At 37.4% G+C, this 13616-nt stretch overlaps 2 protein-coding genes across 3 annotated transcripts in view; both read right to left on the bottom strand.

Annotated features, from left to right (window-relative positions):
- Positions 1-415: 415 nt before the first annotated feature.
- On the bottom strand, positions 416-1641 carry LOC105362882 (neuroligin 4-like). 2 transcript variants are annotated; one of them, XM_011500411.1, is made up of 2 exons: positions 1188-1641; positions 416-727 (listed from the first exon to the last, which is right to left on the bottom strand). In XM_011500411.1, the coding sequence occupies exons 1-2, from the start codon at positions 1614-1616 to the stop codon at positions 524-526; spliced, it is 633 nt and encodes a 210-aa protein (XP_011498713.1). In that variant the 5' UTR covers positions 1617-1641; the 3' UTR covers positions 416-523. The 2 variants fall into 2 exon arrangements, with proteins under 2 accessions (XP_011498713.1, XP_011498714.1); XM_011500412.1 differs by having other exon boundaries at positions 416-721.
- Positions 1642-4143: 2502 nt separating this feature from the next.
- The window catches only part of LOC105363032 (neuroligin-4, X-linked-like), a 21732-nt gene continuing 12259 nt past the window's right edge, over positions 4144-13616 (bottom strand). Inside the window, exons 2-5 of the mRNA XM_011500602.1 lie at positions 10669-10861; positions 8650-9094; positions 5041-5314; positions 4144-4295 (exon numbers count right to left, since the gene is read on the bottom strand). Of these exons, the coding sequence (XP_011498904.1) occupies positions 4144-4295; positions 5041-5314; positions 8650-9094; positions 10669-10861 (1064 nt within the window). The remainder of the gene's footprint in view (positions 4296-5040; positions 5315-8649; positions 9095-10668; positions 10862-13616) is intronic.

The following is a 13616-nucleotide window of genomic DNA, read 5'->3' as shown; positions in this document are numbered from 1 at the left end:
TAGTGAAAAAAGAGCGGGGAAAAATTAAAAAAAAAAAAAAAAAACAAAAAAAAATAAAAAATCTTTACAATATTAGCATGCCATTTCGAAATTAGAAAGCGATCGTTATACGACGAGTTAAAGTAATCTCTTCTTTCATTCTCATAACATTGTGCAGCACTGCTCGACGAGTGTGGGAGAGAATTAACGCGAGAAAGCGCCACTTTCCTTGTAATGTCGCCAAACGATCGCTTCATCGCATCTAATTACGAAGGGGGCGACGAGCGAAGACTTTAATCGGCAATCGGCAAAGTGCTCCCTCATCCGCATAGGCTTTGTACAGGCAGCCGGGGATCGACTACTAGGATCGGCGATTGGTCGCCTTTGCGCGTCCGCTTTCTGCCCCCCCCCCCCGGCCCCCCGCCCCCCCCCCCCCCCCCCCAATCCCATCCTAAAACTGCGACTCGAGAATCGCGTCCTGGGAGTCGACGAAGGTCACGCGTTTCGGGCGCGCGACGGTGCCCTCGGGGGGCGACCACTAATGCTATACAGTGATCTCTTGGATCTGGACGCGTTTCTTGACGCTTCCGCTCGTGCTGCTGCCCGTGCTCAACGAGCTCGACGTCCTTTGGGGCGGCCGAGGTGGTATCGCGTGCTCCTTCTTGCAGCTACTCGCACGGCTCAGGCTCTCCGCCTTTGTCCGGTTACGCTCCACTTGCTCCTGCCTGTTTACTTCCATCATCTGCTCCTGAAAGAGATGCATTTTATTTATTAGCGAGTTCCCTATGCGCCTAACGTGCGGTCAACGTCAATACGATAAGCGCCGCTGTCAATACGTTTAGTTTAATCGTTTAAATTTAATTTTTTTTTTTTTTTTTTGAATCGTTTATTGCTCGGTCGTGAAAATAGCAACGATGTAGCCTATCGAGAGAGTCTTTCTCCGGCAATCTATCTCCCTTTGTTCCGATGTTCGGTAAATTCATCGAAGAATAATCGTAAGCGATTGTTTGCCAAGGTTTATCTCGCGCAATTTCAACCTCATTGACAAATAAAAGTCTTGGGGTATCGGCATTTGGTAAATTGACAGCGAACGCGCTCGAGGCTGCTTCGAGAGGAAGATGGATGAATGCATTGGATTGAGTTGTGGGTGGGGTGATAAAGCGTGCGAAAACTCGGGGGATTTTTACATAAAGGAATAAGAGACTAACCTGAATGGAGGAGGGACTCTTGGGGAGGGTAGTGTAGCAGGGTGGCGCCTCGTGCGACGAGGTCGGATTGTCCTGGGGGTTCATCGCCGACCTGCAGCTCATCGGCAGGCTCTCTTGGCCGTTGTTCGAGGCGCTGGCCATCGCGGCGCGCTTCTTGTCACGGTCGCGCTGGTAGTAGATTCCCGCGAAGATGAGCATATTGAGGACGAGGAGGACGCAGCCGACGCCGACGGTGATGGCCAGGGCCGTAGTCGTGCTGTAGTAGTGCCGTGAGGCTAATCGCTGTAGCTGTTCCGCGTCGTCCTTGCTTTTGTCGAGGATGCTCGGCGTGCTAGCCGCGGCCAGGATCGTATTCTCGTCGCTCGACGCCGTGCACGTGGTCGTCGACGTGGTGCTCATGCGCGTGGTGCTTGGCAATGGAATCGGCATGTACGACTCGTCCCGAACTGCGCCTGTATAAGCAAAAATAATATACCATTTAGCGAATTTTCATCGATTCTCGTGATTGTGTGGTACGTTTTTCTTCTAATTTTAGTCCCATCTACTGCTTTTATTTGCACATCTATTGATTTTGTGCAATCGCTTGATATTCCTCTCGTTATACTTGTCATATTTGTGGAATGTCGAGCGATAAAACTGTATTTTGTGCATGTAATGAGGATCGGGTGATGGTTACATTATAGACAATAGCTTTGATTTTGAATTTAGCGGGAATGGGATAGGCGATTTGCGATTTGCGAGAAGTATTCTTTTTGATTCATAGCTGTTAATGTATACGAAGGGTATATATTAATTTATGTGAAAAAAAATTGCTTCTTTTTATTTATTAAATCAGAGATTGATAAGTAAGTAATGTCAGGGCATTTGCGAACAATGTATAAAAAATGTTAAAAATTGTCCATGACATTGTTATTTTAGAAGAAAGCGGACGTAGATACTCATACAGTGATATACGGAAGATTTTGCCAGTTTAAAACTAAGTTACCGCGTAGATAATTATGAGTTTATGCATTTTAAGTCCGCAAAGATTTATTATTCGGTTACCTAAGCTTTGCAAATATTCAAAAGTATTGCCGTCGCAGTACATTTCCATACTTACTCTCTCTTACTCTCTCAATTATTTTTAATAACGATTATATAATAACTCTCGTGCATAATTGAATTTTTGCACATTAAACTGAACGAGCAGCGATCCGTCTCGTATTTCCATTGACGAGGAAAAAGTATGAGCACCGATGTGTAACGGGCGATTACGGCGAAGATGCGCCACGAATAAGGAGAAAGATTATCCTAATAATTGGCAAACTACGTTTTATGAATTCAATGTTGATAAGTTTTAATAATGCAAAGATTTTAACTATATTACTACACTATGCATTGGAAATTTCACATTTGTTTCAAATGTAATTTGATCGACATGATAATTTCCAATCATTATGCTTCAATAACTCTGTGCGCTTTTATTCGATTTATTTAAACATTGGATCCCGTAATTTTCACAATATAACCAATTTTCATATAACAAACCATATGTTTTTGTTACGTATGTCGCATTATTTATAACGCTGTTATTATAGAATTGACATTATTGTATTGACTTTATAAAAATCTTTGTTTGGTCCATTTTATATTGTGCAAGTAAAGCATGTATATAACTGACTGATATATAAAAAGATATATTTGCAAGATCTGACATCGTCTCATATCGAGGTCATGGATCGTAAAATCTTTCAAATACGTAGATAGCGCGAATCTATATGATGCAATTATTCGTAATAATAATTCATTATAAAAATGAAATCTAACATCTGTTGTAAAATTGTAAAATTAAGTATTGATTTACACATGAAATTGCAACAAACAATATTTGCTTCTTTCGTAAAATTCGATAAAAAAATTTAATTTTACATGATAAGACCATAAGACATAATCTTTCACTAACCAAATATTATAAATATAAATTTGTGTATGTGTGTGTGTGTGTATATATGTGTGTGTGTGTGTGTGCGCGCGCGTGTGTGTGTGCGCATGTGTGCGCGAGCGTTCGTACAATAGCAAATTACGCGATTGTTAAGATTGAAAAAAAAAAAAAAAAAAAAAAAAAAAAAAGAAAGGATTATAAATAATACAAGTTGATATATTTTTAGATCATCATAGATTTATCTAAAGATGAGCAAATAATATTTATTAAAGATTTTTTAAATTTAATTCAAATCCAACTATTTATAATAAGATATTTTAATATATTATTGAAATGAAATTTTAAATAAATTATATTTCAATTACTTCTATTGACTTCATTGAAAGTGTTGTAAGTCTAATTTTTGTATACGCATAAACTTGGTTTTATTCCATATGAAATTGGGTTTTATTACCTATAAAATACAATTTTATCACGTATGAAACATGATTTTATCGTAGATTTTTCTATGTAAAAACTTTATTATTTGCTTCATCGGTGTACGCTATTATTATATTTAGACATTATTAGAACACATTTTAACATTTTCTTGTCTAATATTTAATTTTAATGTTTAACTAATTTCTATTTTCCTTTTATTACCATCAATTATTGGTAAAGCAATTGCTCTGGCGTAATATATGTCGGGGAAAAGATGAAAAATTAATATTTTATAATAAATTAAGCATTTATAAAATTTGATAAGAATGTTAGTTATAAATTAAATTGGGTATTGGGCGGAAATTTTTTAAATTTCAATGAATTGTTTTCCATATTGAAAGACATAATAATCTTAAGTTTATTGTCCGTATACAAATTTCTTATATATAAAAAACTTATAAATATAAAAGAACTAAAATTTATTTTACAATAGTTAGAATATCTTTTCATTGTATTTTATTTCTGGCATTGAATTTCCACTGCTTACGAGTTGAACCGGATTATTTGTTGGATTGCTTCTTACGCCCGAGTGTCGTAGTCATGATTAATTACTTATTACTTACCCGCGTAATAAGTATCGCCTTTTTCTCGAAATTGATGATGTCTCATGGAAACATCATCTCCAGGTTGATGAAGTTGAGGAATGAGATTCAGCCAAACTGCCATTTTGTGTCCTCGGTAGTGATTTTTCATTTTGGGCTTAAGAGCTAAAAGAACTCTTATGTAGTTTCCTTCCATAAAAATTGCATATTAAACGAATATTTTAATTTCACTCCTATGCTATTGAATCTGGAGTAGTATTTCCGCATTACAAATAACGTTATACTCGCCTTTTTTTTTTTTTTTTTTTTTTTTTTTTGATGCTATAATTTAATTATTTATCATATGTATAAAATTATTTAGCTTTATATTCATTAAACACGAAGAAGCTTTTGCAAGTATAACCGTATATGCTAATAAATATGCTCAATAAATATTTCATTATGATTTCACACTAATCTTACATATATCATTAGCGCATTGATTAAAGATAGCCCGATATTATTTCAGGTAATTAAGCGTATTATGCAGAGTATCGAAAGGATTACGAATTGCTAAGAATACTATGAATACCAACAGGATAATAAAATGTTCGCAGTAATTAAAAGATCGCTGCCAAATGTCTTCTACCTTTGAATTTTCCATGAGATAAACACGAATTCTAATGACTTAATCGTTCTTTAAACATTCGCGTCATTTTGATTATTGAAAATTTGCGCAATTATTTGAATGACACATTGTTCAGTATACAATGGCGTCCTTCTCATTATGCAATAGCCAAATTGTCAATCGTACATACGCATACATAACGATTCGTCACTCTCCACGCATATATATATATATATATATATATAATTGTTGATATAAAAATGAATAAAATATTGATGTATTATCGTTCAATGTTAGTCTTACCTATCATGAGGTATTGTTGAGTCCCGGTCTCGTATTTCTCCCAATTGAGGCCGCGATATCGGGTCTTCTCCTTCACGGTGCCGTAATCCACAGATTCGATGTTGTGAGGCTCGTTCGGATTTCCCGTCTTGGCGAAGTTGGTGAAGAATGTGAGCACTGCCTCGGCAACGCCCTGATCCGATCGGGAGTAATTTTGTGGAAAAAATCGACCGCCCGAGATCAGGGGAAGGCCGAATATGTATGGCATTGCCTCGCCACGAACACTTCCGAGTCTCTGTAAACACGCCCAGGTATCTTGTTTAAAAAAGGCAATATTTCTAAAAATGGTTTATATATATATATATATATATATATATATCATAGAGAGAGAGAGAGAGAGAGAGAGAGAGAGAGAGACACGAGTCGAGAAACTCTACAATTTCTGTGGTGGTTAGAAATTTTGCAAGTTATTTATGCTTAAATTAAATTTTCGACGGTTGTACAACGAAGACAAATGTATTTCATCACTGTTTGTTTGTTTTTGCCATAGACTTTAAATTAAATATAATCTTAAATTCGATGCATCACTACGTTTAACAAAGATAATTCGTTACTTTAAGATTTGTCGACAATATTTTAACTCGATGATGTTGACACGGGAAATGATGCTTTTTATCAATTCAGTCGTTTCTTAGTCATTTGCGAGGGCATTTTTTTTTCTTTTCATAGAAACCTTGAGATGTTCGCAGCAGTTATTAGCAGTTTAAATAATGAAAATTTTAAAAGCGACACGTAACAAAGACAATAAACTCGAGTAAATATATCCGTCGAGGAAGCACCACTGGCAATTGAATTTTATTTAAGATTCAAGTTTGTAAAATTAATTTAAAAATCGAAAATTACAATTGGAAAAATCATGCAGTGTATTTAATCATAAGTACAAGATAGCCGAGAAGTTATTATCGTGCCAAGGGGATGATCGACATACATCGAATCGAAGAATTACGCAACAGCGAAGCGTTAGAGTGAGCTTGAAATTGCAAGGAAGAAGACACTTTGACATACGAAATATTTGCGTAATTTTTACGACACAATATTGCGGTCTTGTATTATATACTTAAGAATTTACTTTGAAGTATTTTGTATTTTAAAATTAGCGCCTTCTTATTTACATGGGTGATGGGCGTTACAGATTAATGACGTCACGCTTGCAATATCAACGGCGGTGGTAGCAACACCACTAGCATCAGCATCTCAAATCCCGCTTTAATTAAATTACGAACTTTCAAAAATCCTAGCTGAGTACGCGCGTTTACTTGACGGGTGTCCGACGCGATTTTAATTTTATAAAATTCAAAGCTTGACTTTATATCGTTCTACTCGCCCAAGTTCATCTATCCCACGCAATTCTTCATTATACAAGCAAAGGGTATATATAGGAAAGGGTAGCTAAGCGAGAGAGATAGAGAGAGTGAGTGAGTGAGAGTGAGATATTTGGGGGTGGGGGTGTTAAGAGAAGATGGAACGGAAGAGAAGAAAATAGCGCGTCAACTAACGCCAATGTTTAATCGAATTTGGAGTTTGCTTATTATTGCTTACGAGTGGCAGAGCAACTTTCGGGAGAAGATTTGTGAAAGGACTATTTTTATTTCAATAAGGTTTTGGTATTTGAATCAAGGGGATTTTAACTTCTTGTTTTATAATTTGGATTTGCTAATTTTATTGCAATTACAAGTAAGGCAAGAGCTGCGTAATACGCTTCGAATTAACGAGTTCTCCACTTTTAATTTCGTTATTATTGGCTTCTGTAGTCTGACACATTACAGCTGTACTACTTTATTTTAATTGAAAGTGGAAGGGAATCAGGTTATTAGCTTATAAATTTCGAACATTATTAGATCTTAATGTCTTTTTTAACGACTTTTTCACCTTCCAATTGACAGCTATATTCTTAAATTACATAGTTTAATACATAAAGAGCTTCGCATAATTAAAGATTTTAACTTAAATGGAGTAAATTTAAAACTGCAATATATATATATATATATATATATCAATAATTGTTTTATTTTTATATTATTTAAGAAAAAGTAGATTATTTAACGAGGATAAGGGCAATATTTTGTTATCTACTATTAATTAAATCGAGTGTGGAAATTTATACGTATAGTAAATTTATTTAAATAAACAATAAATATTACATGCTTTTCAAATAATACTATTGTCACGATAAACAAAATGCTATTATTATGAAATTCTGGCTTACCATAGATATTTGATCGTAATTATTATAATTTGGAACAAGCGAAGCTTAAATTGTAAAGATGTTTCACAAGATTATTTAGCTTTTGCTATGCTATGGTATGAAAGATAGAGAATGCGAAAGGATTCGAAATGCGAAGTACAGGAGTAAAAAGTTAAATTTGGAGATTGGAAGACGGAAGTTGGAAAGGTCGGTCAGTCTCAGACGAGTCCCATCGATTTTCAGCCGCGTGCATGAACAAGCACACGCACACGCACGCACGCGCGCGGACCAAAAAAAAACACACACACACACACACACACACACACACACACACAAAAACGCACGCACGCACGCACGCGCACACACAAACGCACGCACACAAACGCACGCGCACACACAAACGCACGCGCACACACACACACACACGCGCGCGCGCGTGAACGGGTATAGAAGTACAAGGTGTAACGCGCATGAAAGGAACTTTGATATACAAAGGATAGGGTCGCGTCTTCGTGGTCGCTCATCATATCCGGCGACACCCTTGGCTGTCTCGTCCGGAAGAGGAAAACTCTTGGGCGTATCCCTTATTTCCTCAACCCCTTGAAGTCGCGTATATACGTTTCTTTTTATCGCATGTGCCTGATAAAGAAATCCTGCTCCTTCGGCAAAAAAAAAAAAAAAAAAAAAAAAAGTCACAGAGGGAATAGAGGGGAAAAAGGATCGAATATATGCTAGACAGCGGGGGATCGAGCTCAGTGATCTTCCTCCACATTTTTTTCACAAATTGAAGGCAAGGAAAATTATGTTATACGATGCTAACAATGAGCTTGCTTTAATCTTTTCGTTAATGCTCCCTATTACGGTTCAATTTTTTTTCTTCCAATTCTACAACAAAGAATCTACTTTTTCATTTAACGAGCAACCACGAGTCAGCGGCTTTTTATATTACAAACATTTATTTATCGCGTTGTTTAATCTTAAAGTTAAATATTGTTATGAATTATTTTGTTTTCTTAGCTTTTCATCCAGAAGAATCGAAACATTCATTATCCTCGCTTATTTATTAATAAACGATCGTTTATAAAAAAAAATGACACACGAAAGGATGTTGAAATTATTAATTATTCAAAAAAAAAAAAAAAAAAAAAAAAAAGGTAAACAAATAGTCAAGACATAGTAGAATCAATAAAGCAATAAATAATATTCAAAGAAAAGATAATGCAAAACGATTTGAGTAATCAATACAATAAAAGTCTAAGGCATTATTGTATATTTGAGTACCATGTCGACAATCGTCATTCTTCTCTCTCTCTCTCTCTCTCTCTCTCTCTCTCTCCATCCATCCATCCATCCATCCACCTACTTATTCAATTTAATCGTCGTACCTGCGGATAATCGCTGTCCTTGGTCTGGTAATTGAAATGAAAGAAGTAAGTGCTAGCGCCCCGTCTGGCGTGGTAAAACGCTATTCGCATGAGGGGTGCGACCGTGTGCCCATCGCTCAGGGCCTCCATCGTCGATTCTCGGATATTGATGGGATGCAGCACGGGCTTGTCCCAGTCCGTGTACTCGTTCCTTACCGCACTGAATATCTCGTTGAGATGATAAACGTAGGCGTTGCGGATGAAGGTCCGGAGCACGCGGTTGCGCTGGTCCTCCTCGAAGCCGTACTGGATGTCGTTGGCGTTGAAGTCGAGGTAGGACTCCGCGGTCGATACGCCGAGGATTAAGGGGACCTTGATGAATGCGTCGCTGAGCCGTTCCATATCCAGGGCAGGATCGGGATTGCTTCCGTCCACCGGTAAACTCGGTCCGATCGACGGCATGAACCTACGCTCAAACGAGTGTGGGTTAACGGTTTTCGGCGACCTTTTTTCCCAGTCCATTGCGAGGCGATGGCACATTACGAACGATCACGATTGGATTGATCGTCGATCTTGCGACTGTCAGTTAGTTAGATCGTTCGTTTAGTGTTAAAGAAATACCCGAGCTAGCTTCGATGTCTTTATCGTTGTAGAATTTTATCGAGGAAAGCTTATCAATATACCGTAGCACGATTTTTCCAAGCAAATGTTTTAATTGCATGCAAGATTTGACAGATAAAATTACGATCGATGAATTACGATTTGTTGAGATCGTTCGTTAAAATATAAGGATTACGTTATGTTATCGAAGAATGTTTTAATCTAAATTATGTCGCAAGTTATTCATATTCGCGTAAATTCGAATACGAATCAATGATAACGAAGCACTTTTTAATTGATGCTGCCATGATTTTTGCGCAATTTCATCAATAAAACTAGGATTTAAGTATAAGCACTAATAAGTTATAGTATTAGTATTTGTATTTTCTACATTTTAAAGATATTACCCACTTAATATAATAGATTAGCCTGTCACAATTGATTATTCATTATATTATTCGCATCGTAATGTCCTAAATAAACTTTATCGTGGTGGAAAAAAGATGCGAGAATTTCTTAATAATAATTAAGTAATAGAAGTTTGTTTTATGCAAAGCGTATTAAATTACGATGTACTATTTCCGAAAAGGAGCAACTTGGCTTCGTTACAACTTTATAATTGTTTTCTCGCGATTTTATAGATCATGTTGGCGATTATTGCTTCTATTGGCTTTGAATTACTTAAAAGTTCTCGTATGCTTGTCTATGCATAAAAAGAATGGACAATGTCTCATTGGGAATTAAATAGAAAAAAAAAAAAATAAATAAATAAAAAAAAAATTATTGTTTACAAAAGTACAAAACAATTTACAAATATAGTATACAAGTTTACAAAACATTAAGGATTATTACACGTAATATCTCAATAATCAGCTTTGTTAATACTCGAACAATTCAAGATCTTTTCCCTCAACGTTATTAATTAATCAAATTACTATTTCTCATTTACTCGAGCATTTAGTAATGATAAACTATCTGATTTTCATGTGGTTGACGATGATGGTATTAAGCATAAAAATTCCATGCAACTTTTACATACGCTCGGGCTGTCTGTTCAATTTAAAAAATTTGCCTCCAATTTATGGTTAATCCCCTATGGTCGCATAAATGTTTAATTCGCTAAAATTTACATTCCAAAGTCATTCGTACAATTCGGATATCCTTGACGTACAATTCCTCGTAAAATCAAATTTCACCGATCCCGTGCACCAGGATTTGCTCGATCTAGTTGAACATGTCAATCAATAAAGTGAAATTAAGAGGTAAAACGCTTGATAAGATTCGAAAGCCCCATCCTGACGTGAGGAAGGGTAATAATCCTCGATTAAGGATTAAGTATTCCAATGTGCATGTAAACGACAGTGTTCCGTGTATTTGTAAGAATAACCGAAGCATCGAACTTTGTTTTGCTTAAGGGTACGAAAAATTTTGCTCGCATACTTGATTTCATTGGGATCAATTCCAAGTATAGCTTCGAGGGAGACTCCCCTCAAGCATTCCGCAATGTCCTCGTCGTCTTCGTAGCGGCAATCGAGTTCTTTAGCGACCTGAACGCGCAAGTCGTTCGGATCGTGAACCGCTGCCCATGGGCTTAATGCCGAGCCACTCAGCAGGACGACATTGTGAAAAAGACCTGAAAGTATTAAAGGACATTTTGAGGCAAATCAATTTACAGGACTATCTTTATTTCAGAATTATGGCTTTAATCGTTTAATCGTACAAACGTCCCATTACAATCATAGAGTTGTATCGAAGAATCGAGGTCATTGGGAAACAGCTTATGGAATACAAGTGCCACTTTACTTCTTTCTTTCTTTCTTTCTTTATACTATTCTTTTCACGCTGTTTTGAGAAAATACGTCGTTTAATATTTATAGACAAGTCATTGACACGCATGAAGATTGTGCATCAAGCGCATGCAATTTCTGCATTCCGTGGTCGCTCGATCCTCACGCACGCACGCGCACGCACACGCACAAACACGCACAAACACGCACACGCACGCACATATTTATATTTATTTTATATAGGCATAGTTAGGTCAGGTTAATAAGCGCGAACATCATTCAGCCATCTCGTCGATAGTTACTCTATATCGTTGGGTATCGAAGCCAGCAACAACAAAAACATCTCCACTCGATGACTCTCAGAATAAATTAGAGTAATAGAATGGATCTATTTGGATTTCCAGGGTTGAAAAATTCTTAATGGTCTTGATGAAAGTGAATATTATGGATTTTATCACGCTCGTTTTACACGAGGTTTTGTAGTAGTAAAAAAGAAGAAATTCACATCCTCGTGCAGAACAAGCATTAACCCATCCATCTCCACTTACACCATCATTTCAACAATCATCCACGTCGGTTATGGAAACTCCACGGTTCAATCCAACGATACGTTATTTTGGATTAACGGTAGGCATTGGGCTCCGAGAGCACCAGAGTGACGACGGCACGTAGATCGGTGCTAGACGACCAACATCGAGAGCCAAGTAACGACGTTATCACGATCGTCTATCGTCATTCATCATGCCATATCGGCGTCCTTTATCCTATAAACAAGAGCGTAAAGACGCGCGACTGTCTCGTCAAGATTTCAACGGCCCTGTCGTCGCTACCTCGGTCCTCCTCCATCTCCCTATATCTCGCTTTGCAGCCCCTTTATCGCGATCATGAAAAGACGAGGCTCTGCTCCCGCGTCTGGCCTCTTGCCAATTACGATTAGGCCATCTCCGTAGTGCCGATTCCAGGGCCAAGTTAGTTGGACAATGGCTGGAGGAAACGTCGGAAGGTAATATTACGATCTGCTTGCTCGATGGCATTGTAATTGTATATACGAGTGGATGGGCTGTTATTTAATTACTTTTTTCGTGAGTTTTAAATGGCCGTAATGGTGGATTGGTGGGGCGGGGAGGAGAGGGGGCAGAGGGTATCGTGTCGCAAGATAGAGTTTTCGAACTTTTTGTGGGCTCGCCGTCGGCATCGATTGCCGATACCGTAACGTCGAGTGAAACATAGTCCACGGTCATTCAGGGGATAATTCGGGGGGGGGGGGTTTGAAACTTTGATAATTGCGCAGCGGTATGTTAAAAAGGGGCGAAACGATGATGATATTATATTTTTGAACTGACGAGCGCTAATGACGAGAGGTGAAAATTTGAGGGGCGGGGAGGTGAGAAGAAGAAAGTAGGGATGAATGGATATAGGACATCGAGTGGCCAATTGATTGGATAAGGATAGGATTTTTATTTTAGCGACTTACTAGCTTAATTCACAAAGCTCATAATAACGATTGATTTAACGAAATGCAATTGGCAAAATGTGCATTAGGTGTTTTGAAAAGCTTCGATATAATGTAAAATAATTGGTGTGAAATGTCGTTTCGTTAATTTTTTGCTTAATTGCAATAATTTGCGAAAGATTTCAAGAATATAATTTCATCGATGAGGTCAATCATGAAATTTTCGAGTAATCTTAAGAGATTTTCATCAATTACTTGATAAATAATTGATTGCTGTACCACCTGGTGCATCGTAGTGTTATTTAAAAGAAAAATTTAAATCACTGGTTAGTACATACATGTAATTGAGTATTTTACCAGCATATCTATAAAATTTGCAAATATTACAAATGACGAAAGAAAGAAAACAAAAAAGTGTTAATAGCAAATAAAGAAAGGAATAAAAAGTTTGTGCCTTCTTCAAACATTTTTACGTTTTTGAAATAGTAATTGTCAAGATATTTCCATTTTATGTAAATTTTTCTCTTTTACCCATCAACCTTTTATGCCGTGTATGCATGGATCTATTATATATTTATTCTGTGTGATCTCGACAATATTATAGTGGATAGAAAATCCAGGTTGACAGCCAAGAAAAGTAATTGATAAAACTATGAAATGAGAGCGTGAAAGTAGAATGGTATGGGCGCGTTTGTGTGAGAGAGGGAGATAGATAAATGAGAGGTGGTGACGAGGGGTGCTGGAGCTTTGAAAAAGGAAATTGTGTAGTTTTAGTTAACGCTTCGCTTTAAGATTAAAAGTAAACAAGAAACAACGATGAGAATGGCGGGAAATACAATGAGAAAAGAATAGCGGGGGAGTGGATCGAGAAAGACTTGTTCGCAGCCTTAGTACACACAGACGCTGGCGTGTATATTTAAACTTTAGCAGTTCTGAGCAATAGGTGTGGAGGACTCGATAGAAAGATTGAGAGAGAGAGAGAGAGAGAGAGAGAGAGAAAGTGAGAGAATCGAAAGAGGAAGAAAGAGAGCGAGCAAGTGCGCGAAAGAGGATGGGGCGAGGGTGGAAGGGGACAAGCGAGAAGTCCATCCTGTGGAACTTCGCAATTTTCCCGGGAGGGATTGAAAGTAAATCAAAGTTTGAAAGGG

The sequence above is a fragment of the Ceratosolen solmsi genome, unplaced genomic scaffold (assembly GCF_000503995.2).
Source record: "Ceratosolen solmsi marchali unplaced genomic scaffold, CerSol_1.0 scaffold56, whole genome shotgun sequence".
NCBI classification, from domain to species: Eukaryota; Metazoa; Arthropoda; class Insecta; order Hymenoptera; family Agaonidae; genus Ceratosolen; species Ceratosolen solmsi.
The sequence above is the reverse complement of the archived record's forward strand: the minus strand, read 5'-3'. Positions and strand labels throughout refer to the sequence as shown.

Excerpts from the sequence above, each read along its gene's own strand:
- LOC105362882 (XM_011500411.1), bottom strand. The coding sequence starts at position 1,616 with ATGCCGATTCCATTGCCAAGCACCACGCGCATGAGCACCACGTCGACG. Across the intron at positions 728-1,187 it reads AGAGTCCCTCCTCCATTCAG|GAGCAGATGATGGAAGTAAA; the intron begins GTTAGTCTCTTA and ends CATCTCTTTCAG.